Source organism: Heterocephalus glaber, unplaced genomic scaffold (assembly GCF_053883595.1).
Source record: "Heterocephalus glaber isolate CG9 unplaced genomic scaffold, H.glaber_assembly_v1.0 deba00001452, whole genome shotgun sequence".
NCBI lineage: Eukaryota > Metazoa > Chordata > Mammalia > Rodentia > Bathyergidae > Heterocephalus > Heterocephalus glaber.
In genome coordinates, this window is record NW_028258302.1 from 16,696,096 (window position 1) to 16,723,600 (window position 27,505).

Consider the following 27,505-nt stretch of genomic DNA (forward strand, 5'->3'; position numbering starts at 1 on the left):
AAGATCTCTACTGTCATGAAAAGATGTATTAAAAATAAAATTCTTAGGGCCAGGATTTAGCTCAGTGGCACTGTGCCTGCCTCACAAGTGCAAGGTCCTGAGTTCAATTCCTGGTACCAATAAAATAAAATAAATAAAATTCTTAAGAATAAGTTGTAGAACAAAGAAATGTTCTGGCCCAGGGATTTAGCTCAGTAGTACCACCACCTACCTCGCAAGCTCAAGGTCCTAAGTCTGATCTCCAGTACCAAAAACAAAAACAAAAAAAATCCTGAAAAAGAAATGTTTTTCTGACATTTAAGCAATATTTGAAATTTTTTTGTTTTTGTTTTTGGTACCGGGGATCAAACTCGGGACCTTGCGCTTGCGAGGCAGGTGCCAGAACCACTGAGCTAAATCCCTGGCCCTGAAAATTTTTTTCATAACCACAAGCTCTAACTCCTTTTGTAATTAAACACAATTTTCAATGGAGTAAAAAGCAGCCTGCAACAGAGAAAGTACAGATAATACAGAAAAATTTTCATTGGCTTTTAGAATCAAAATTTAGAGACTAGCTCTACCTGTGTTATGACATGATTAATAATGAAATATTTATGATATGGACTGTACAGGTTTGGGGGAGAGGAACCCAGTGAACTTACATGGAATCTTTGGGATGAAACTAAAGAAAACTCATAGGATCTTAAAAATTAGAAAGACCATTTAGCCTAACTTCAGTAAAGCCCAGAGTTTAAGCAAATTGGGTCTAAATTCAGAGATAGTACTGAGTCTGCTGCTAAAGAAAACCCAAGTCCCCTCAAGCTTAGCCCCCAAATAAAGTCAACACAGAAGCTCTGTGAAGGCAGCTCATGACCTCAATCATTTTTATGGGTTTTAACAGAGTAAAACTAGATATTTTCACAATATAGAAAGAAAAATAGCAACCTATAGTATAATGTATTATCAAAGTCACTTCAAAAATGTGTATTTCCTTGGGCTGGGGATTTAGCTCAGTGGTTCCGCTGCCTGCCCTGCAAGCGCAAGGACCTGAGTTCGATCCCTGGTACCAAAAAAAAAAAAGTATATTTCCTACCTCCCATATTAATTTAAATTACTATAATAATAAGCACATTATAGAAAAATTAGACAAAATACCTATATTTCTATAACTATTAAAAAAATAAAAGTACATTGAGAGCATTTTTTAACAAATAATCATGTTACAAATTTGGTTTTTTATCTGCGTGTCTTTTCTTCTCTCTTAACACAAGGAAAAACTTTATAATATCACTTTTTGTGGTCATATATAATTTCATCAATCATTCCTAATATTCTTAAGAAAGAAGTTTAACTGGAAAAAAATTAGCCCCAAATTATATAAGTTGCACTCATATTTGTCAGGCTCAATAAGAACACAAATTTTTATTTTATTTTGTTTCAGCCCTAGTTGTTCCAAATTAAAACATATTTCACATCTCAGCCGCGCTAATGTGCATTTCTACCCTAAGGATAAAGAGAGGGCACAATCACTTTAGGACACCACTATACTGCTGCCCAATGGGTCACCCACTGAACTAATTCCCAATAAGTTCTATGAAGAGTTACATGGTTAGTTTACTCCCTACTACTAAATATTGAAGAAATTTAGGGAACTGCCGCAGTTCATCAAGAGTCCCAGAATATCTGAGCTGAAAGGCACCTTTAGACATTATCTAGGGTACTCCACTTTCACACAATATGAGACCTAGAAAGAGGGACAAGTATTCAGGAGGTAAGGCACTCAAAACTGATACCCACAACAAGAAATATAAGTACAAACTAATGCAAAGAAAAATTAGAGGAAAGCAGACTAAAGAATGTCCATGGTAGCTTATAAATCAACTCAGTTACAAAAGAGTGCTAAATATGGAAAAAATCATGCTCACAATGGATACTTTGGATAACAGGACTCAATTATGCCTTCTTCATGGGCCAATATCATCCTCTTAGCAGCTTTGAGAAGAGGATGAATATTGCTTCAGAGAGCTCCTATCATTTGGTGCACTCTCAGTGGTCAACATACTACACGTTGCAACTGGGCCTAAGAATCAAATTTCATGTAGCTTTGCAGACAAGTATGACCCTGAAAGCCAATCCTCAAATCCCCATGCATGCCACTTTCAGGTTTTCCCAGTGGGCTGTTGCTGTTAAAATATCTCATCTGATCTTGGTTTGAAGAAACAGTGTAGCTTTAAGAAGAAAGGAGGTAGCTGTGTAGCTCTATTCTAGTTAGAACATACCTGAAATATAGTACACAAAACCACTAAGAACTAGGAGACCAGGATGGTGAGAATACTTAAAATGGCATACAAAGAAAAGCTGATGAAATCAGAGATACTTCTGCCTATGGAAAAGAATGAAGAGAATATGACAAGGTCTTCAGATCTCTAAAGAAATGTTAACTGATAGGAAGATTATACTCATTCAGAGTGGCTCTGGTGTGAAGGTTCCTAGTTTTAAGGTGAAGTTTTGTGTATTTCCAAACATTTTTCTGGGGGAAGCCTTTTTAGGACCTCTAAGAATCAGTGGGCCCCAAAATAGTTATGATATACTGGGTTAAAAATATGAGGATGAAACAATAATTTTCATGGGATATACACAGCCACTGACTTTGGCTCTGACCTTTAACTTTTGGTGGATTTTGAATCATTCCTTCTGTGTTAGAGTGTATAAGATCATTCTAAAACACCGTGGTTAAGAAATAAATCTTGTCACTACCTGCTGCACAAGTGCAAGGACCCGAGTTCAATCCCTGGTACCAAAAAAAAGGAATAAATCTTGTGCAGAGAAAAAAATATGAGGAGGACACTTTTGGCTCAGTATGAGGAAGAACTTTCCATTACAGCAGCCCCTAAATGGAACATGGTGCCAGGAATGATGGGTAAGTTGCTCTGTCACTTCAGGGTTTCAGAGGTAAAACTTTCATATGCCAGGGATGCTGTGGGGATTCTTGTGTCCAACTTGGGTTTACCTACATGACCTCTGACATTCTTTTCAATAATGAAAATTATGAACATTTTTCTAATTTGGCACATGGCTGTCTTCAACTATTCCTAAACAAAAATCATTTCAACTTTTAAAAAAAATTTATCTTTTCACAAGTGGTGGTAATTGAAATCCCTACAATCGAGATAAGAAATAATAAAGGCTTAAACTTTTGATTCAAATAATGAAAAACATATATATTTGTAAAAATATATTACAATCTATTAGGAAAAGGCAATTAAAAAATATCTACATAAACTCAATTATAAATAATTTATTCAAAGAAATCACATTTAAAAAACTTGAAACTAAGATTTTTATCCATCTAAGAAATTAATAAGACTTACCTGTGTGCCATACATACTGAACCCATACATATGTGCTAGCAGCAAAAAAAAGCCATTGTATGGGAATGAAGAGCAGACATATTATATTTGATGTGAATGCTACACAAACAAAAAATACTGAGAAGGCCTATGGGAAAAACAAAATAAAAAAACACATTTTAGAACTCATTATTTTCAAACACGAGTTATTAAAAGCTTATTGAACAAAATTACTGAACACAGAGCAAGTTAACAAGAAGAAACTGTAAACATTTAAAATCTACCATATAAAAAGAAGTGGTTAACTCAAGACTGTAATGAGTAGTACTATTTATAGTCCTTAAATCATGAAGAACTGGACCAGAACAAACTGAAGTTGAACCACAGTGAGCTTATTTAGATTCTACAGGTGGATTACCCGAGAGAACAAGAATTTTAACAGAAAAGCCTTCTTTCTCCTCACAAACACTCCTAAAGAGCCTCATTATTAAAGGATAGGCTTGCTGGAACACAGATGATCCATAATATTAGTAAGAAATATGCTGATGTTAATAACTGTAGCAGTCCTCCTCTGAATACCACTATCTATTACCAACTGGATATGAGCTTAAAACCATCTTTTTAACGCATGGATTTGCTCTAACCAAAGCACCAGGCCTGCATTAAAGAGTTGTAGTTTAAGGTGTGGCTACGGACACAAGAGAAGTAACACATAAAGGAAATGAACAAGCCCAGGCCTATTCCCTTGCTCTAACCCAGTAATTCTAAAGATGTAGTCTAGAGATTTCTGGAAGGTTTCTGAGATCCCTTCAGAGGTTCTTTGAGGCCAAAATTACTTTCACAAAAATACTAACAGGTTATCTAACTTTCTCACACTAATTTACTCTTGAGTATGGTAGAAGTTTCTAGAAGTTACATGTGAGTTGCAACAGACTCAGTTCAGCAGCAGGTATTAAAATGTCTTCCACTAAGCCAGGTATTAAAGATATTTAAAAATGGAGCCACTATTTTATTTTTTTGAAAAAAAAAGTTGTTTTTCATTTTAAAATGTAATTTGATTTGGCATGGTGGTGCATACCTATAATCCCAGCCCTCTGGGAGGCTGAGACAGACCGCAAGTTCGAACCCAGCATGTAACTTAATGAGACTGTCTCAAAATAAAAAGGATTGAGGAGGTAGCTGAGCACAAAGGTGCTGGGTTCAATCCTCATTTCCATTGGAAAAAAAAAAGAATAAAAATATAATTTGCATTACTATGTAAAGGATTTGTTACTATTATTCAGTGGATTAATAAATACATTTTTTAAATTTTCCCAGTTTAAATTTCTAATATAGAAAATACAGATAAGTGTAATCGACATGAACAAAAGCTCTTTTCAGCCCTCAATAATTTTTAAGAGTGCCTAGTCAGGTGTGGTGGCACATACCTATAATCCAAGTACTCTGGGCGCCTGGGGCAGGAGGATTAAATGTTAGAGTCCAGTCCGGGCAATTTACCAATTTAGTAAGACTCTATCAAAATTTTAAAAATACAGAAAATGCTAGGGACATAGCTCAGTGAGAAGGCCTTGGGTTCAATCCTCTGAACTGGGGGTGGGGGTGAGGGGAATACCGCAGGGTCATGAGATTAAAGTTTAAGAATCACTGTTCCAACTCTAATTCAATCACTAACATTGTGACAGGGATTCCAGAAACACTTCAGAGTAGGACTGGGCAATCAATGCTTCTCTACTATTATTTCAACTCTCTCCCTACTAGTCTGCGATCCAACTCCTTCTTTCTTCTGGAATGGGACAGCAGGAAAAAAATAATCTTATCAGTGGGTAGACAAAATAGCACAAGAGGCCAGTTTGAGTCCACAGACCCTATTAGTTCATCCCAATACAGTTACCTAAGTATTGTTAATAAAATTACTTTCCATAGGTTACCATCAACTATTGGAGATTTTCTTAGAAGGGTAATTAAATTCCTCATATAGTTGGAGAGCATGTATTAGTAAACATACCAGTCCCTGGTATCTGAAGGAATCATAGACGCTTCTGATGAAAAGCCAGAATGGCCACAGGTATTCAAATCTGAACTCCAGAACAAAATCTGCAAGGAGGACAAGTGCCCACACTACCAGGAATTTCAGGTATAAAAATGTACTGCAAAATATAAAAATAAAGAGTTCAAGGTCATTTGTGAAGAAGCAGAAATAGGAAATGTACTATCTAAAAGAAACAGAACACAACATCATTTGCCATGAACACAATGGAGATAGAGCACAAGATTTGCTGCCATGGTCTATCCAAATTTTAAAAGCTCTAGTGTTCACTCCGTGACTCATAAATATCAAGATATTATGATGACCAAAATGCTTAATTTCATTTAAGATGGAAAAAAACATTTAAATTTCAGCACTCTTAAAAAATGTGCTAAGTGTCTGACTTTAAAATCCTGCAACACTCTCAAAATTACAGCTTTCAAGCTGTTTTTCATTAGAAGAAAATGTCACAGTTGAAAGGCTTCAAATGTGTGCTTTCCCACCCCTCTACATCTGTTTTAGAATCTTTGAATTCTTTTTTTTGGGGGGGGGGTGGTACTGGGGACCAAACTTGGGACCTACTAAGCTAAATCCCCAGCTCTTTGAAATTCTTGATGCACACCCCTATATGTTTGAAGAATTCCATCCTTTTTCCCTTCTTCTCTTGGTTCTCTATATAGTATTCAACCACATTAACCAAATGAATGTCAAAAATAGAAACTAACTTAGGGAGCACATGCTGATCACTACCAAGGACAGTGAGGGCACAAAAACATATATTGAAGAAAAATTCTTTAAGCATTCAGGCCTTGCTCTGGCTGAGCTATAAATGTATGTTCGCAATTCCCGCTGGATTTAAGTTAAACAGAAATACACTTTGAAAAGTCAGTTAGAACACATATCTAACCACTGCACTATGCTCAAAATGAGGTAAAGACATGGATAAAAATTATTTTTCATGTAATCTGAAAGTTCATTTTCAACAATAATAATAATAATAGAAACCTTTATTTTAACTACTAATAATCTGTATCACTATATTCCCAATCCCACTAATTCTGAGGAGGTCTAACTTAGGTAATAAAATAGTTTTCTAAAATATACAGATTGGAAATACCTAGAACTTATTTTGATTTGTCCAGAGTCTTGCATAATATTTTTCAATACCAACATTCTAAATTAGCTATCTGAAAAAATACCAACAAAATTAAGATTTCAGGGGCGGTGCTGGGTATTGAATAGAAGCCTGTCACGCTAAACAACATACCTGGGCACTGAGCTATTCCTTTAGCCCACATCAAGATTTTTAGTAATTTCTCTTTTTTTTTTTTTTTTGAGACAAGATCTCACTAAATAGTTCAGGCTGCCCTTGAACTATGTAGTTCAACCTGACCTCAAGCTCACAGCGATTCTCCTGCCTCAGCCTCCCAAGTGCTGGGATTACAGGCATGTACCACCACACTTGGCAATTTTTTAAAATTCTGTAATCTATTTCAATAAGATGCAAAAAGACAGACATTCTTTTTTGGTACTGGGGATCGAACTTGGGTCCTTGCGCTTGCGCAGCAGGCGGCGAAACCACTGAGTTAAATCCCCGGCCCTAAGACTGACATTCTTGAGGTGGAGGGTACACAAAATCAAGATCTAGCATTGAGGATTTCTTCTCTACCCTTTAAGGCCACACAGGTAAAAGATATCAAGAACAGACACAATTGCCCTTTAGTCATGTAGTATTCATGACATATATAATTTACCATCTAGAGTTAATTCCTCATATTAATTCTTAGAACATCTGTGGATCTGATAAGTTTTTTAAAGGTTTGCTATAAAATCAAGGAACCGAAAGCAAATAAAAGAGCACTTTTAAATTGAAGTCCTATCTTTAGTTTCATTTCACTAGAGGACATAACCTTCATTCCCATTCTCTCAATGAGTCCAAAACTGACTGAACAGAGAGCAATGCACATTTTGTTAGAAGAAACAACTGAGTCATAGAGGTATTCAGGATCACACATCTATTTTGAAACTAGATTTTCAAGCTGCTTGATTTTAAGCAGGAATACGAGCCAAGTAAGGGGCCATTAGATGAATATTCTAGAGTTTATGTCTAATAGGGACAAGTGTCAGATAACTAAGAAGACAAAGAATTTTGGTGTAGGAAGTATCATGCCACATACTGAACACTAAAGGTGATGCACAGTTGCCATTATCAAGAGGATAGGAAAGCCAGGATTGAGATAGGTGGTTACTAGCACAGCCAGTGAAATATTCCACAGATTCATTTCTTTTTTTTTTTCCCCCCACAGATTCATTTCTGTATTAAGGACCAACTGAACAAACTGGCCCTTAGTCTGAGTAGGGAAAAGGTCAGGTCCTAAGGATTGATGGCCATCACATGGTAACTATTAGGGCTCCAAAAAATGACCTGGGTGACTAGCAGTTAGGGATACTGGAGAGAAAGTGCACTTTAGTTGGAAAAGGAAGAATGTTCAGTACTATTTGTCATTAATGGCAGATGATTAATCCATAGACAGTATTACTAAATTGGTGCAGGTAAAAAAAAAAAGGCTATATATGGCATCGGTAGGAATAGAATGAAAAAAAAATACCTTATAGTCACTATCTACTTTGAAATACACCACCATTAAGCATAATAATTACATATGCCTTTTCTTTGTTTCATTAGTAGTTACAATAGAAGTTTATAAGACCACTGAAAGTTGTTATTGTTCTGCCCTTATTTCAATATATAATTTTAGAAAAGAACTTTTCTGCAATTATGCTTTAAAATTTAAGAAGTTTTTTAAGGATTAGCAAATTTAGTTGGATCTGAGAATCAAAGTAACATGTTAGCCGTAAGTCATGTAATTAACCATATATATATATATATATACACACACATATAAAAGTATTTTATATGTATGAACCATGTCTATTTAATCAGATTTTCTTCATGATCTATAATAAATTTTTTTTTTGGTACTAGGGATCGAACTCAGGACCTTCTACTTTCGAGGCAGGTGGTGGAACCACTGAGCTAAATCCTCAGCCCTACAATAAATATTTTGAAATGCTGGAATAGTTTAAATTTCCCTTTGGAATATCTTTAGACTTGGCAAAAATCTTAGAACCTTCACAATACAGGAGAGGGATTAGTTAGATTTCCACACTGGTGAGCAATAATTTGATTACTTATCTTTCAACTTTTGTACTACATCTATTGAAGGGTAAAAGGCATGGTTTACTGTTAGAGAGGGCTAAGTAAACAATGAGTCAAGTAGCTTTCTTAAATTTTCTAAAACTCTTTAAGACTGAAATGACTAAATGGAATTTAAGATTAATTCTAGAGAAAATCAGTTTTGTTAGATAGGCTGTCTCTTGATTTTAGAATCAGGCCCACCTGAAAGGGCAACCTGAGAAAAGCTGAGGGTGTATCATATGCTTACAAAAGATCAAGTTTCCTTAGATATCTTTACTACTAAACTGAGACTCAATAAGACCTGAGTGTTAAGGAACATCAAAGGTATGAAAGCAGTTGCTTGAAAAAAGGAAATGTATAGGAAGGAAACCCCCTACCTTGAAGATACAGAATTGAAAAAAGAACAATGAAGATGATCATTTTTTACTGCTATAGGTTTGAATGACTGAGGTATTAAAAATATTCACCAGGCTGCCATTCTTTGGATAATACTATCTAAATAGTGAAATGGAGCATTGCCAGCTAGTAGGGATCCTGCTATATCTTGGGGGCATTTTGGGAAGAGAAGAATTGATAGTACTGTTCCTTTCCCACCTGGGGAATAGTAATGAATATGTGATGTACGTCACTTCCGTCACGTATCACTGAACAACATTCCAAAGCCAACTCCATGAGAAAAAGAATCAGGAGAATATGTATATTTACATGCTTTTCTCCACCTTTCTCTGCCCTCTACCTCCCTCTTTTTTTTCCTTTCTCTTTCTCCTCCGCCTACAGTGCTGGGAATGGAACCCAGTGCCTTTTGTATGCTAAGAAAACATTCTGCTACTGAGCTATACAACCCCAATCCCATGCCATTTTCTAAATGCTATAAAAACATCGCCAAGAGACTGTCATTCCGTCTTTAATACCTAGAAACAATTCTGGACCCAAGGAAAATTCCTTTTAGTTTTAAGTCTCAGATTACAGTCTTGCTACTCAAAGCATGGTCCATGGCCCTGCAGCATCAGAGCATCATGTATAAACTTATTAGAAAAGCAGAATTTCAGGGCCTACTCCAGAACTGTTAATCTGAGCATGCATTTTAACCAGATCTCCATGCCATTTATATACATTAAAATTTGAGAAGCACTGGTATCATGACATGGTTTGAATGTCTCCTCTGAAATTCATGTTGAAACTTAATCCTTAATTTCATATATTGATGGTATTTGGAGGTGGGGCCTTTGGGAGGTAATTGGAATTGGATAAAGTCACCAAGGGTGGGGCCCCCATGACAGGGCAAGTCGGTGGCTTTAGAAGAGCTGGGTGTGGTGGTACACACCTATAAACTGGGCTACTTGGGAGATTAAGGCAGGAATAGCAAGTTCAAGGGCAGGGATGTAGCGACATCCCTGAGGGGTGGGGGGTAGAGGAAGAGGAAGAGGAGAAGACATAAGCTGACACACACTTGCTTTGTTTTCCTCTCCAACAGTTACAATACAGCAAGAAGATGCTGGTACCATGCTTTTGGACTTTCTAGCCTTTGGAACTATAAAATATAAATTTCTTTATACATTATGCAGTCACAAGTATTAAATTATAGCAAAAGAAAATGGACTAAGACAACTTCACATCGCCATGGAACATCCACTGAATTCCATGATGTCTCAGAAAGACAATCAGTACAGATAATCAGTACCTTATCTCCAAACTACTGGCTATCCTCCCCTCAACTAGGGTCATTCAAACTGTTCATGGTCAGTTCTCCTACTTTTTCTACAATTCTTTCTCAAGAACAGAGATGATCTCCACACAAGTACAATTAAAACTAAAGTATTTCCATTGCTTTTCATCTTTTAGCACACAGCAAGAACATCATATAACTTCTTCAAAAAAGCATCCTTTAACCTAAAGTAAAAACCAAGACCTTGCTTTGTGTTCATATAGCATTTTGTACTACAAAAACATTTAGTCACATTCCAGGTGTGGTGGCACACGCCTGTAATCCCAGAACTCAGGAGGCTGAGGCAAGAAGATTGTTCCAAGTTGGAGGCCAGCCTGGACTACTGAATTCAATGCCAGCCTAAATTACAGAGCAAGACATTGCTTCTAAAAAAAAAAAAATGTAGTCACAATTACAATTAAACAATACTTTGTATATTATCTGTTTAGATGTAAAGTCCACATGAACAAACGAGCTGCTCGTGTAGTCCCCCTTTATCCCCTCATTGCCCAGCCCAGCACCTGGCACACTACACTAGAACTTGAACTCTTTTTGCCTCAACAACTATTTGTTGAATGAATGACCAATAGTGTAGAAGAGTGTTTAGGATTGTGGGCTTTTTATCGACATGCACACATACAATGATGATGCACAGGTGACTGAGAAAGGTTTCTGAATAAAGCACCAAATACAGTCACAAAGATCCCAAATACAGTTTCTGACTGAAGGATTACCATGCACCTGACTCCCAATCTGTTCTGACTGTTCTTCACTAGGAAGAAACAAATCTAATCAGCCTTGCTTAGGGTGCCAGACTGTCATTCCATTTGGACCACCTGCAACTGGCTCTGACTACAGCAATAGTTCTGAGTGCAGTAAGCCAGACTCTGAAGAGATCTGCAAAACTGTAAAACCACAACTCTCTTCTCATGGGTTCATTACTTTTTGTAAATGAACTAATAAATATTTTAAATCTTTCTCAGTTTCAACTTCTAATATGGTAAATATTGCTAGATATAACCCATATAAACAAAAGTTCTCTGAAGTTTCCAATTTTAAGATTGTAAAAAGGTCCTGAAACCAAAACAAAACAAAACAAATTTGAGAACACTGGACTATGGAAAGCTTTGTGTAAACCCTAAGATAAAATAAACTAGAACCACTACTGCATTCTCCAAGTTGTACATCCTCATATAAATACCAAAAAACCCACCAAACTATTGAGAAACACTGGACTATGGAAAGCTCTCTGTGAACCCAAGATAAAATAAACTAGAACCACTACTGTGTTCTCCAGGTAGTACATTCTTATGTAAAATCCAGCAAAGGGGAGTAGGCTGAAAAGACCCAAGCTGTTCCATATTTCCTTTTTCTATTCTAGGCTTCCTACATACTGCAAAGGGAGCCTTTATAGAGTCCATCACACACACACACACACACACCCTCTGCACACAGACTCTCATATATACATACACAGCCACTGCAATGACAAATCTAAAAGTGTGAAATATACCTAATTTAAAAAAAAACTATCTAGAATTGAAATTGCTACAAAAGCCTTTAAGAATTTGATGGCATAGTATTTTTACAAGGGACTATATAGAGCACAGAGATATCAGGATAGGTGTTATAATCTAATCTAATCCAAGTACAGAGTTTGGAATTTTAAAATTTCTGCTTCAAAAACACTTTTAACAGTGTAAAGTCTATGGATTCTGGGATGGGAGAAGGTAAAGAAGCAAAATAGGAGAGAGTAAACATTCCACAGATGCTAACAAAACTGCGTTGATATTGTAAACATTAGATATTTGCTTCATAAATGAATCAAGTATTTCTATCATTGATAGTGATAAACTGCTTAATCACACATTTATATCAAATTTGTAATTTTTCCCAACACTTTCATATTATCTAATTTTATCCTCACATCCATGATGTAGGTAAGGCAGTTAATTGACTACAGGGAACAGTGTTCATTCTACATAGAACCCTGTGTTGCTGCTGAAATGAATATAACAAATCTTTATGTAAAGAAGTGAACATGTAAAATAGAAGCCTATTTTTGTTAAGAAATAAATACACACATTTGTTTATATAAAAAAAAGAAAACCTGGAGTTTTAAAATTACATGCAGCAATCTTCCTGGGACAAAAGTGCTAAGTGCTTTTATATTTCTCACACACTCTCAGTTGATTTAATTTTTTAAAAACAAACATGTTATTTCTTTTTAACTTTCATTGTGACATAATTTTAGACTTACAGAAAAGTTGCAAAAATACTATGAAGAATTCCCTTATGCTTTTCACTCAAATTCCCTTTCTGTTAATGTTCTCTCCCTATATATAAATACATATTTTTCTTAAACCACTTGAAATAAGTTGTAGACATAATACTCCTTCCTCCCTAAATTTCTCCAAATATAATGTTAATGACATTATTTTTTGACATATAGACCTTACCTGGTCAATCCTTTGCATCCGACTAGCATCCTTTATTGTGAGTAATCCTGATCTAGGATCACATTTTGCATTAAATGGTCACATCTATTTTGGGTTTTTTGTTTTTTTTTTTTTGGTACCGGGGATCGAACTTGGGTCCTTGTGCTCGTGCAGCAGGCAGCGAAACCACTGAGCTAAATCCCCGGCTCTATTTTGATTTTTAAAAATTTAATAGAAGACAGAGTCCCATTTGGGGAGCAAAAAAGATTAGTGGTTACGTAGGTAAGACACTTCTGATACCTACTGCTTCACTTGGAAAATGGTAATTTTGACACTTGCCCTACATGTAGTGGGGAGTTTTAGAGAATAATATAAAATACCACCCATAAACATAATTTAGAAAGGATAAAGTGACCCAACATAATGAAGCAAAAAGAAGATGGACTTTTAGGCAGATACGGGTCTCCATCAAGTAAATAAACCTCTGCCAACCTCAGTTTCTTCAACTGAAAAACTGAAGCAATACATTTATAAAAACTAAATAAAATTATTTAGATAAAATATAATAGCAATACTAGTAACAGCGAATAACTTTTTGAGCAATTAGTGCTTAGTAGTCAGTACCCTGGGTATTTTATATGACTTATCTCAATTACAGTACTCTCCTCATATCTGTAAGGGATACTTTCTAAGACCTCCAGTGATCCCTACAACCCTAGATAGTACCTAATTCTAGGTATGCTGTTTTTTCCCATACATATACACTTATGATAATAAAGGTTAATTCATAAGTTAGGCACAGTAAGAGATTAACAACCATAACTAATAAAATAGAACAACTATAATATAGTAAGTTATTTTATGAATTATTTCTGGAATTTTTCCATTAAATATTTTCCAGCTGTGGTCATCCATGGGTAACTGAAACTGCAGAAAGCAAAATCATGAAAAAGGGGGACTATCGTATCTTTATAACCACCCTATAATACAGATATTATTATCCTCACTTTACAGATGAGAAGACTGAGGGCTAAAGTAGGTTAAATGACTTGCTCAAGATCATACAACTAATGTCAGAGACATTACTTGAACCCATGTCCATATGACTTCAAAGCTCATTGGCTTATTGCCCACAACTGACTTTCTCACCTTGTTAGATACTTATTATTATTTTCTTCTTTATATCTCTTCCTATATAGTACATATTTAAGTTATTACCAAGTTTTTAAATAAATGGGAATAAACCTTTGGTATCTTAACTCATAAATTTCCAATTTACAAACTTAATTTATGAACAATACTATGAAACTGCAGAAAAAAGATGAAATCAAACATTCTATGTAGGAATAACGATGGCACAAAAAGATAGGACAACTCAAGTCTGAATTCCAACAATATTCACACTTTTGGAAGCGTCACTATAACAGAGAAACATGTAATCTAAAAATAAAAGGAACTCATTTTTAAATAAAGTTAGAATCACAATGATCTATGAGGAATACCTCCCCAAGCTTAGAAAAAAAGATGAGAAAATACTTCATTACATCTGAGAAAAAAGACTCAACCCTCAGTGTTTCTCTCATCTGAAACAGGAACTCTTTTTTGACCATGAACACAGCATTTATTCTCTCTGGTATTCAAGTGTCCTCTTGCAAGACAGCCTTTAGTATTGAGCCACTTATTTGGTTTTCAAAAGTGTCTTAAAGATGAGCAAAGGAATAATAAAATCTAAAAACCGAGCAAGTTTATTTCCAGCCATATCTGTGAGCTGAGCAGCAAATGGATCACAAACAGCACAAATGCTTCCTGATACAGATGGATATATCTAAAGTGGACTAGTTGTATTGTTTCAATCCACTAAATGCAAAGCCTCTAAAAAAAAAAGAAAAGGCAGCAGAGGGGATGATGAAGGATAAATTACTTCTGATGTCACAATCCCATGACTCAAAGTAAGCACATCATTCTAAATAGCAGGAGAGAAAACTATAAAGGAATAAAGGCCATAACTGTGAAAGGGTTTCAAAGGCTAAGGGTGATAGATACTTTGGAAGCCTGATGAGTAGATATTAATTTGATGTCAGTTAAATGTCAAATTAAGGATAGAAAACCTTAAAAAATATTCTGTAACAATTGATTATTGTTTTTTAAATTTACCTTGACCCGATATATGTGCCTAAAGTTCAGAGAGCACAAGGAAACAGTACTCTTTAAGTAACCAAAAGAAACCCACAAGGGAAAAAAGTCTAGCAAAAGATGTCTCTACTGTTGGTATGTACCTTTTCACTTATGCAACTTTTTGGGCAGCCAATTTTTTCTTCTGGACCCACATCTTGAAAAAGACCAAGTGAAATAATTATGTCCAAATCAAGGAAGCCTAGAGAATAAAGTAATCAGTATATTTGAAGAGCACACTAATTTCAGGAAGAGTAACTCAATTATAGTATTTCACTTGTGAAATTACTATCTGACCCTTTAGACTCCACAAGATGGTAGCAGTCTAGAAAATGATCAAACAAAACAAACATAAAACCCAAAAGGGTTAATTAACATCAGTAGGCAGACCTGGGAGAAACGGCCAAAGAAAAAGCTGGTGGAAATAAAGGTGCTTATTACAAACCATGGATTGGCCCATGATATTCAGGCACATAACTAGTAAGAAAGTGAAAATAGTAAGTTAGTAAGCCTACCAATAAAAATCTGTAAGTCGGGCTGGGGATTTAGCTCAGTGGTTCCGCTGCCTGCCTTGCAAGCACAAGGCCCCGATTTCAATCCCCAGTACAAAAAAAAAAAAAAAAAAAAAAAGTAAGTCTACCAAAGTTCAAGAAAGGCCATGAGGGATCAATGTGAAGACAAAGAGATTATTACTAATAAAACAGGAAGCTTTTAAGCAAGTAATCTGAAGTAGCACACTCCTTCCTTTCTCTCTCAACCCAGGAGCAGCAATTTAAAGGGATTTTCAAAACACCTAATAAAACTAACTTGCCAAGGCTGTACAGACCAGAAGAATCACAGTGAAAGCTGGAAGAAAATATTTTTAAAAGGAATATATTACTAGCAAAAAATAAGTGCCAACATTCCAATGTGACAGATTGTTTAAGTGTATTTTGTGGAAACCATAAAACATAAGGGTTTATTTAGCTAAACACTTTTAATTTCTTCATTATATTCATCCCCTTCCCTAATAGTCCTCTGAAACAATACAGACTCTCTATCTTTTATATCAGGGCCAGCATTGTTGAAGTTAGAGTTTACCAAGATTACCAAAATGGTTTTAGGCTATGATGTTACATACTGGGATCTGGCTTCCAGTTGTAGAACAAATACAATCAAGGCAGCCAGCCTCCAGGGACTGTCATAAGCATAGCCCCAAGGAGTCTAAAACCAGCTTAGACAACATCATTAAAAGGCAGGAAAAGCAGTCAAATAAAATTTCTAGAGACCAGATTATTTAGACAAGAGTCTGAAAAATGAAATTGGGAAGCTGAGGAAGAGGAAAAATTCAATAATTTTAAAAGTCATTTCCAAGGAGTCCCAAAGATCAAAGAACTCTTCTTGAAATAAAAATGGGGGAAAGGTATCACATACACTAGGGAAGTCCTGAGTTCTTACACCTAGCTTTAAGACATTAATTTGTAAAAGTATGACTGACAAGTACAGCACTACACTGTCTTAAGAGTTTCAGGCAACACTACAAGCAGAATCTAGCACAGGAAGAGAAGTAGTCATAAATTCACAATTAAGGGGTGCTTCCTTCAAGCACCAGTAATAAAGATACAAAATCATTTCTTGAAATTTAAAACATATGACTTATTAAAAAGCTTTATTATACTTACTCCTGTAAGTAGCAATTTTAATTTTACAGATTTGGAATATACTTTTAGTATAAATGTTTCTGCCTCCATCTTCCACTCATCACATTTTTAACTTCATCTTCCTCTTATAAAGTAAGTAATTCTCAGAAGGGAGTGGGGAGTATAGCAGGTCCAGGTGGGGAGAGCTACAGAGAATTCTTTAAGGCTTTCAAACACTACAGAGCAGCTAGCCAGCCCCACCTCACCTGGAGAATGACTTCCTGTAAGGAGATGTTACTGGGGGGAGTGGCTGGTGCAAGTGTGTGAAGGCAGACTCAAGAAGAATCTCAGAAGTAGTATAGTTAAAGACAGTTTTCATTATTAATAACTTATATTCATGATTTTCAAAGTATCTTCATATTTGTCTTATTTGAGTTAGAACACACTCCCTCATTTAGTGGCAAATGTCTACTTCATAAAAGAACGTAAATGTAGCTATTATTGCATCAGGTAAACCACTAAAACAGTAAGCTAAAAGTTGGTCCAACCGAAATATTTTTATTTGAAAAGAATTAAAAGTTCTTTGGACTCTCTAAGCCACTGTACAAATTTATGAGGGTACTATTAGGCCTACGAGACTGTAAACTCCTTGAAGACAAGGAACCATGTCTTACTCTGCACCCTCCACAATTCCCTCAACAATGTAGCTTTTTAATGAATAGAATTAGCTTATATCCATTTATTTATTAATATGTTCACTCAACATTTATTGAACATTGATTGTCAATTCTGTGTCAGGCTCTGTGTGGGCTCAGATTTTTTCTGAATTTTAGCTCTTAGTTAAAAAAAAAACCAAAAACAAACAACTCACCATTCCTGTTTCCTTTCTTACTCTTGATTACTAATTTGACTGGAATAACATTTCTGTATGAAGTTTGAATTTTCAAATGATGGGCATATATATATGCAGATAACATTAATATAATGTCTAAAATTAATTTTCCTTGTATCTTGCCCCCAAACAGAATTTCAACACAGTCATGACAGTGGCAGTAAATGACATTTGACAATCATCCCAGTAACAGTTACTGGACTGATGCCCATGACGAAAAGTGTCTCAGCAACAGGATTTTTCAAGCAAGATCAAGAAGCAACTGGCCCCTTGTTTTGACTACTCAACTTTTGTTTTAATTTGCACCAAATCTTGTAGTCTTTCATGCATCCTTAAAGAAAAAAACCACACACATTAAATGTGATAGCAACTTATAATATTTGCATACCACACAAGAATTTATAGGCTCTGTTTACAGTTAAATGGATGCATATTGAGGCCATACTCTTAAGTGAAATAAATAGGACACACATGTGTAAATACCGTATAGTTTCACTAGTGTGAGAAACTGATAGTGTAAACAAGGGTTAAAATGATTAAAATGAATAATTGATAATTTGAAATAGGAAAAAAGGTCCAAAGACGAAGGAGCAAAGGGAGGGGAAGGGGAAAGGAAAAGAGGGAAAGGAAAAACTACGAGAAAAGAAAAAAAAATGGAAATGAAATCTATGTAAATAGGGAAGGGCGGAGTGGGTGAAGGGTGCACAGGCAATGGGGAAAAAAAAAAAAAGAACCAAGGTATATCATGTACAGGTACAAACACCCAATGATAAATGTAAACAAACTGTATACCTAAAATGTACCAATAAAAGAACTAAAAAAAAAAAGAATTTATAGGCTAACAAACTGAACATATCTTTTTTAGTCCTCAAAACTCACTTAACAGATGGGAGAACTGGGACTAAAAGCAAGGGACATCCTGCTATCCAAAGAGGCAGAGCTAGGATTCTGAGTCTGAACTGGGTCTCCTGAAGCCTGCAGTCCAGTGCTCTCTTCATTACAGCTGGTTCCTTCCTTCCAATGCAAAGGCACAGAAAGCTATACAGACTCTGACCATGAAAATAGTAAGTCTATGAAAGGTTAGGCTATGAACTGGGAGAAAGTGGTTACCAAAATTGACAACACAGCTCAGGGAAAAAATTAAAAAGTTCTCTGTAATGAGACAAAAATTGGCCTGATGTTGAAAAAAAAAATAGGCAATAGATGGTGTGAAAAACAACTTAGCATAGACTTCAGTTTGATGATCAACAGAAATTTGATATTCACAAATCCTCAAATGCCCTAATTTATAACTAACTCATTCATTGTTTGTGTAATAACTGGAAATTTTCCAAATCTCTCTTTAAAAACAGAATTGTAAAAAATATACAATCTTGTTCTTCAATCCATGGTATAAACTAAGAAACAGCTAAGTAAACTGAAATACTCATTGACATATGGTGGTCCAATCAGGAAAGACAGAAATACACTTAAGTTCTTTTATTAACATTTAATTTAAGGAATGCCAAAGGAGAGCAAACAGATTGGAGAACTGAAGCATCATTTAAAAAAAATTTTACAGGTGAAACTTTGAATAACTTGCATAGAGTATTTATTATTAACCTTCTAAATAAGAGAATTCAAATTGCAAAAGCTGGCAGTAAAACAGATCTTCAGGGGTGGGGATTTAGCTCAGTGGTCCCGCTGCCTGCCTTGCAAGCTCAAGGTCCTGAGTTCGATCCCCAGTACCAAAATAAATAAATAAATAAAATAAAAAGTAAAACAGATCTTCATTCAACAATGAATTACTTCTTCATATTAATTCACATTGAGTGGCTTCTATGTTACAGGTAGTAAACTGAGTATATTTAAATACAAACAAGTTGAAATACAGCAGAAAACATGTAAACAATATGGGGCTCTCAATCTTGCTATAAATGGAGGTAAATTATCTTACTTTACTGTAAATAGCAGCCATTCAAATGCCACAGTTGTCCCAAGTCTACCAACGTTGTTTAATATACATTTTTAAAAATTCTATTCTAATTACTATTTGTATTTTTAATGTAAAGTTGCTCAAATCTTTTTCAATAGCCAAAGAAAAAAGCCTTCCTTTATTCAAGAATTTAAGAGTATGTGTAACTTGAAGAGACCTTTTCCCTACCCATTAAATCTGTATGAAAAATTGTTTTTTGCTTTTACAATTTAGTTAAAATGGTTAAATTTGATCAATACATTTCAGAATGCATTTGGTCTGTTTTACTCACTGCTGCATTCTGACTGGCTAGAACTGTGCTTGGCACATAGTATTTATTTTGTTGAATGAATGAATTATTCCTATGATCTATAGCTCATTACATAAGGGTTTACTCAAGACCTTTTTCTTTCAATTAACGTCTTAATGCCTCTAACCTTGAAGTAAAGAAAACCCCTGGTGTTTATATCAGTCTGTAGAAAGCAATCATTCCACATGTGTAAACAATAGCATGTGCAAGGTGTACAGTTATGTTAGACAACTTGGGGGTCATCAGCTACCCGCCATTATTTCTCTAAGTCTCACAGCCAGCAGAGCTAAACTGTAAAGCATCCTGAGGACTCAATTAAGCCTTATAGCCACATGCTGAGAATTATCCTTGGTAAACTAATTACTTCTCCACTAAAACTGTTTCTTTATCAAGGCAAGTACCATTTAAAATTAACACTCTAAGAACCAGAAAATAACAGTCATACACAAATTGGGAAAGCTATGATAGTCACTGAGTTGTCTCATGAACCTGTTGTCCTTCTCAAGGGGGACTATTCAGTTTCTATTTAAAGGGACACTGCTTTCCTTTAGGAGGAAAAAAAGAAAACGAAAAACCCCAAAAACCTGAGTTTGGAGGAAAATTCCTTTTATAAGATACGAAGAAAACTATCTATTTGGAATTGTCAAAATAATGTCTGCTGAGAAACTGGTATCAGCCTGTCTGGAGATGAGCCACGGGGCATGATTTGGGGGTATAGGCTTCTGCTCTAGATGCCAAGTTTGAGATCCCATAAGCGAAGTAGAAGGTGAAACAGGCAGCAGCATGGCCCCGACCAGTCTCCTGGGAGGCCCAGGGGCCGGAGGGGCCACTGTCAGCTCCCAACTTTATCAGCCTCCCCCTCTCCGTGCACGGGGTCCCCACGTCTCCAGCTCAGATCCGCAAACTCGCAGGCCGACGCGGAGCCCAGGGCCAGCGGTGGTCCGTCAGAGACCCTTCCACGCGGGCTGGGGGTCCCGGGCCCCGGAAGAAGGGGGTTCGCCGCCCCTCCCCCCGGCGGACCGGCGCAGCCAACGGCGGCTTGGCAGCTCCCCCGGCCTGCGCCCTCCAGCCAGGCCAGTCCGGCCTCGCCACGCCCCGGGCCCCGGGCGGACCCCCGGCGGGGGCGTAAGGCCTAGTCGGGATTACATAACGGGGCCGGGCCCCTCGGGAGCTGGCTGAGGGCCTCGTGCCCCGCACCGGTGGAGGGGCGCCGGCGCTCACCTGCCGTAGATGCCCTCGGTGATCCGGTTCCGCTTTAGGGGGCGGCGGAGCTTACTGCAGTCGGCGTTCCGCCGCTTCATCCTCCCGCTTGGGGGCCCGCGTCCGCGCCGCCGCCGCCGCTGCCGTCTTTCACCTTAGCCGTCGCAGCTGCCGGCCCGCCCCGCGTCGGGCCTGGACTCTACCCCTGGGGCCCGTCACACAGACATGGAGCCAGCACCCGGGGGGAGGGGGGGGGTGCCACGGTGTGGGGGGGTGTCAGAGCCTCCTCCGCCTTCGGAAACAAAGAAATGACAATTCCGGGGGCCCACCCGCCCAGCACCAGCCACCCACCTGCCCCGCCTCCTCGTCTCCGACGGACGGCCCCAAGGGCCAATCAAAAAAGCCTCTCCGCCGCTGACACCCAATCGCAGTACCCACTGAAGCAAAACGGACTCTTGAACCCGCCTCTTTGAAGGACAGAAGAAGGCGCCAGTCATAATTGTGTCTGGACCCGTGGCTGGGCCTATCAGAGAAGATTTAAATAGAAGCTTATAAATAGGCCCTATAAATATAATCTTATATTATGCCTAGTAGCGAAGGTACGCCTCATGATATTGGACTGCGTTTCGTTCTGTGATAATCCGTGCTGTGTGGCACTGTAGCCTCTCGTTTACAATGTATGAATCTGGAGGCCCGGGTTTGAGACATGCGGGGTTTCTGCGCGGACATGTGCTTCAGTCAGTCACGTCATTATGTAAGGGAGCGCACCGGGAGCAGCGCCCGGGTCCTTTCTGCAGGCGCTGGTGGCTCGTCCAGGCCCGCCGCGTCAGAGCGCGACGAGGGTACCAATGACAAAGCAAACCCACACAAACACACAGCCGGCCAGCTTCCCGCGACGTGGTGACAGCGCTACGACCAATCAGAGGCGGCGTGGGGCGGGGCGGGGCCCCCGCAGTCCCGCCTCCTGGGTTGCGTCACGGGGCGGGGGCGGGGGTGAGCTGGACGTCTTGCGAAGCTGTCCGGGGTTTGTGTGGCGGCGCGCGGGGGGAGGATGGTTGGAGCTGGGCGTGCTTTCCCCGGGCAGGGGCTGCTTGGCGGGTCCGTGCTTGGCCAAGGTTCCTGCGAGGCTGGGACGCCGGACCAGCGACCCTTCTCACCTACTTCTCCTTGAGCACCCACGTTGCGCCAGGAAAAGTGCTGGGTGATTCGCTTCTGTTTGCTCACTTACTCTTAACTCCCCCGCCTTGTAGGTATGGCAAAACGACAATTAGAAAAGACAACAAATAAATTTTTTTAAAGAGAAGAAAAAGTATTTTATGCCATTAGAAAATAACCGAGGAAAAAGTGTAGGAAAATAGCTTTGGATGAGGGGGTGGGCACCCATGGATCTCTTCACTTAACATAACCATTGTTAACGTTATATTGTGTTTTCTTCTCCCCCCACCCCATCCCGTATTTTCTTCCATGGCTGATGTCATTACTTTCAAAGTAGAGTAGTGACCATCCTAGAAATTTAATTTTGTATCCTGTTCTTTATTTAGCATAAACATTTTACATGTTACTATGCACCCTTCATAAACATTTCTGGTGGTTACAGAATATCATATCAAGTGACTTTACCAGCTAAACCTTTCAACAACGATGAAGCAGTTAGTCTTCAGCACATTTTGAAAACCTCCAGCAAGTCGATGCCATCTTGTTTTGTCCTGGGACACAGTTGACTTTTTCCAGTGCTGTGATCACCCCTTTAATCAACACCCATGCCAAGGAGGAGCTTAAAATTTATACCAATGTTATGTTCTCAATATTATTCTCTGTTGCTTTCTACTGCTCACAAACTTTTAAAGATTCCCCCGGTGTCCAGAGAAGAGAAAACCCATTGTCTTATGGCATCCATAACATGCCATGGGGACTTACCCTCCCTATCCAGGCCTCCCAGGCAAGCAAGTCTTTCTTCTTAGGCCCACTTTTCTTCTTGCCTTCCTCCCACCCACAGCATCTCTGTCCAAGCTCCTACTAGCATGTGGTTTCTTAGATGAGACTTACCCATCCAACTAGACAAAAAGCTTGGTGGGGGCTGCTGTTCCACTGCTTCCAGGCCAGAGGAGGTGAGCTGCATGGGCACCAACAGCACCCCACCCCCGTCGAAATGAGAAGACACATAAACAAGTCTCAAAACCAGACTTCCAGATCACCTACAGCACCCCCAACAGGAAATGAGGGAACACTCTGATACTCAACCACCTGGACTCTCTGAACTGGCAACAAAAAAGGATCTGGAAAAAATGAAATCAGAAATAATTTCTCTGGTAGCACCAGAGATTGTGCCCATAGTACAAGACATGATTAATAAAGCTGGAGAGGACACAGATAAAAAAAATAGAGGAGCTGAGGAACACAGTGGAATCCCAACATAGGAAACAAATGTAATCCATAAAACAGATACAAACAGATTTCCAGGAGATTAAAAGCTCCATCGAAAGTCTACACAGCAGAATGAGCCAATGTGAGGACAGAATTTCAGTTATAGAAGATAAGATTGCAATTAGTGACCAAGAAAAGAAAAATTGCTTCAAAATTGTAAGGGACCACGAGGAATCAATCCAGCAGCTGCTAGACGATGCAAAGAAGAATAACAAGACTGATTGGAGTCAACAAAGAAACAGGACAGAGTGCAGATGACATTAAAAAAAACTGTTCACAGAAGTAATGGCAGAAAACTTCCCAAGCAGGGGAAAAGAACTTGACATACAGATAAGTGAGGAATATAGAACTCTAAACAGCCTTGATCAAAAAAAAAATCTACACATAGGCATATAATTGTTAAGATTCCAGAAACGCAACAGAAGAACAAAGTTCTACAAGCAGTTAGAGAGAAGAAACAAATCACATAAAAAGGAAAGCCAAACAGAATCACAGCAGACTTCTCAACACAAACCCTCAAGGCAAGAAGAGCTTAGAGTGATGTATTCCAACCCCTAAAGGAAAATAGCCTCCAACCCAGATTGATGTATCCTGCAAAACTATCTTTCAAAATTGATGGAGAAATAAGATACTTTCACGACAAAGAGCTCCTTAGGAACTTCATGAATACCAAACCAGCACTCCAAAAAATTTTAGATAATATCCTAGGAACAGACAATGAGGATCACAACCTCAGGAAGTAGAGCAGAATGAATCCACTGGGTGTGACAAAAAATTAAATGTAAAGGGGGAGAATCCAACAAAAAGAAAAAGTCATGAACTTATTCTCCCTAATAAGTGTATAGTTCATTCTTGTTATTGTACTGATTAGTATTTTCCTGATTCTAGTGTTGCACACGTTTCCTTGTGCTGTACTGGCTATTTATCATCTTCTTGTGTCTACTTTTTAATTGGGCTGTCTATTAATGAGCTGTAAGAGTTCTTTATATATTCTGATCATAGGTTATATGCATTATAAATACAGTCTGTTTGAGCTACAACCTACAATGTGGGAAAAAAATTTTAGCAGCTGTACCTCAGACAAAGGTCTACTATCTAGAATATATAAAGAATCGAAAAAAATCAGGCCCCCCAATTCAAAGACCCAATTCAAAAATGGGCATCTGAAATGAACAGACATTTCTCAGATAAAGAAGTAAAAGCAGCCAATAAAAATATGAAAAAATGTTCAACATCACTGGTCATTCGAGAGATGCAGATGAGAACAACACTGAGATTCTACCTCACCCCAGAAAGAATGGCTGCTATCAAGAAATCAACCAATAACAAATGCTGGTGGGGTTGTGGGGAGAAAGGAAGCCTTCTCCATTGTTGGTGGGAGTGCAGACTGGTGCAACCACTGTGGAAATCAGTATGGAGATACCGTAAAAAACTAGGCTTAGAGGTCCCATTCAACCCAACTATCCCCCTGCTGGGGATCTTCCCCAAAGAAAAGAATCATACCACAGTGATACATGTGCACCCATGTTTATAGCAGCACAGTTTGTAATAGCTAAAGCTTGGAAACAGCCCAAGTGCCCATCAACTGGAAACTGAATAAAGAAGATGTGGTTTTTTTATAAAATGGAGTACTGCTCAGCCATAAAGAGAAACTAGAGACATTTATAGCTAAATGGATGCATACTGAGGCCATACTCTTAAGTGAAATAAATAGGACACACATGTGTAAATACTGAATAGTTTCTCTAGTGTGAGAAACTGAAAGTGTGAATAAGGATTAAAATGATTAAAACGAATAATTGATAATTTGGAAGAGGAAAAGGTCCAAAGGTGTTGGGGTGGTGGGAGGGGAAGGGGAAAGGAAAGAAGGGAAAGGAAAAATTATGAGAAAAGAAAAAAAATGGAAACAAAATCTATGTGAATAGGGAAGGGTGGAGGGGGTGAAGGGTGCACAAGTAATGGGGAAAAACATAAGAACCAAGATACATCATGTACAGGTACAAGCACCCAACGATAAATGTAAACATATTGTATACCTAAAATGTACCAATAAAAGAATTTTTTAAAATAAATAAATAAATATGGTCTGTTTAAGGACTACTTTTCATTTTCTTAATGATGTCATTTAAAGTTCTAAATTTTGATGGAATCTCATTTATCAATTTTTTTCTTTTATACATCATGTTTTTTATATCCTAGAAAATTCTTGCCTACCCTAAATTCATAAACATTTTCCCTTATAATTTCTTCTTAAAGTTTTATAGTTTTAGTCTTTCATATTTAGGTTCATAGATCTTTCAAGTTATTTTTATATATGGAAATAAAGAGTTGAGGTTAATTTTTTATATACGGATACCAGGGGTTCTAGTGCCATTTGCTGAAAACACTATCTTTTCCTCTGCTCTTGAACTGAATTTATGTTCTATAAAATGTTAGTGTTAAATAATCTTTCAAAACTCAGTGGACCATATATGTGTGGTTCTATTTCTAGATTCTCTGTTTTATTCCAGCGATCTATATGTCTTTCCTTACACCAACACTGCCTTGATTATTGTAGCTTTAGAGGAGGTCTTAAAATTAGGTACTAAATGTCTTCCAAAACTGTTTTCTTTTTCTTTTTACTTTTCTAGATCCTTTGTACTCCTACATAACTTTTAAATTTCAATATTCAATTCTTTATTTTTAGCAAGTATACATAGACCTGAATTTTTACATATACCTTGTGATTTCTAATCCTGCTAAATTCAAATACAAGTTCTAGGGCCTCCTTGAGATTTCTTAGTATTTTCTCTGTAGATGATCATTTCATCGACATATAAAGATTTTATTTCTACCTTGCCAATCCTATCCATTTTATTGCCAGACTATTTTGGTTTGGGCCTATGTTTCAAAGTTTAATGGATAGATGGAGAATAGGCATATCTGCCCTTGTTCCCCACCTTAGGAAGAAAGCATTGTTTCTTCTCCTTTCACATAAGGCATTTTTCTTGGAAGTATGGAGTACATATCTTTTATCTGTTGAGAAGGTTCTGTTCTACTTCTAGTCTCCTGATAGCTTTTATCATGAACAGCTGTAGAATTTAGCCCAATACTTTTTCTCCAACTACTGACAGGATCATATGGCTTTTTCTTTCTGCTTTAAATGTTTGATATAATTTATCAGTTAAAATGTATATGAGCCTGTTGTTGTCATATAGGTAGGTTTTCAAGCTAGGAATATACTTTCTTTAATAGGTGCTATTCAAATTTTATATTTCCTCCAGAGTCAGTTTCATTAATTTGTCCTCCAAGGTACTTCTTAGAAGTTGTCCAATTTATTTCAAAAAAGATTTTTGTAATATGCTTTCTATATCCTTTTAAATTCTGTAAATCTGTGGTAATGTCTCCTAGATCTTGATATTGTAATTCTAAAAATGTATAATTTATATTGTGTAATAGGAAGAAAAGATCTAAAGGAGTAGGGGAAGTTGGAGGTGTAGGGGAAAGGAAAGAAGGGAAAAGAAAAAATATGAGAAAAGGACAAAAATGGAAACAAAGTCTTTGCAAATAGGGAAGGGTGGAGGGGGTGAAGGGAGGGCAGAGGAAGGGGAAAAAAATAAGAACGAAGATACTCATGTAAAGGTACAAGATCCCAATGATGACTGTAACTGTGTTTTATACCTAAAATGTACCAATAAACTTAATGGAAAAAAAAAAAGCTTGCTAGGGATCAGATCCATACCCTGTGGAAATGCAGTTTAGGAAAATAGCAAGGGTACCTGCTTTTTCAGTCCAGGGTTGAAATTCCAGCTTGGGCACCTACTAGCTTGGGCAAGTCATGAATCTCCCAGAGCCTCTGATTACACTCAAGTCTGTTTTAAGGCTTGGAGGATAATGAGCATTCAGAGCCAGACATGTGGTAGATAAAGCAGGTAACTGCTCTTAATAGTATACTTGTCTTTCATCCTTCACCTCTACTCCAACATGTTGATAAAGGTGGCACTGGGTGGCCAAGCATAGGAAACTCTGAGAGCTCACAGTTTTACCAGGGCCTGTCTGTCACTGAGAAAGGACATGAACAGAATGCTCTCCGAGCAGCAAAAACAGGCTTGAGCTGCCAAGAAGGAAGATACAGGCAGGGCCTAATCAATATGGTTAGAGGCTTGAATGCATTAGCATGGATAGGTATGTGGTTAGGTTCTTGGCTTCAGACTCCGTGGGGACCCATACCTGACTATCCATTCTCCCCATGACTGCA

At 37.7% G+C, this 27,505-nt stretch overlaps 1 protein-coding gene across 2 annotated transcripts in view; it reads right to left on the bottom strand.

Moving 5' to 3' along the window:
• The window catches only part of Maco1 (macoilin 1), a 64,055-nt gene extending 42,832 nt beyond the window's left edge, over positions 1 to 21,223 (bottom strand). For both annotated transcript variants that reach the window (XM_004850610.3, XM_021263084.2), the window contains exons 1-3: positions 20,866 to 21,223; positions 5,335 to 5,476; positions 3,351 to 3,477 (exon numbers count right to left, since the gene is read on the bottom strand). In XM_004850610.3, coding sequence (XP_004850667.1) covers positions 3,351 to 3,477; positions 5,335 to 5,476; positions 20,866 to 20,945 — 349 coding nt within the window. In that variant the 5' untranslated portion in view covers positions 20,946 to 21,223. The remainder of the gene's footprint in view (positions 1 to 3,350; positions 3,478 to 5,334; positions 5,477 to 20,865) is intronic.
• Positions 21,224 to 27,505: the final 6,282 nt, after the last annotated feature.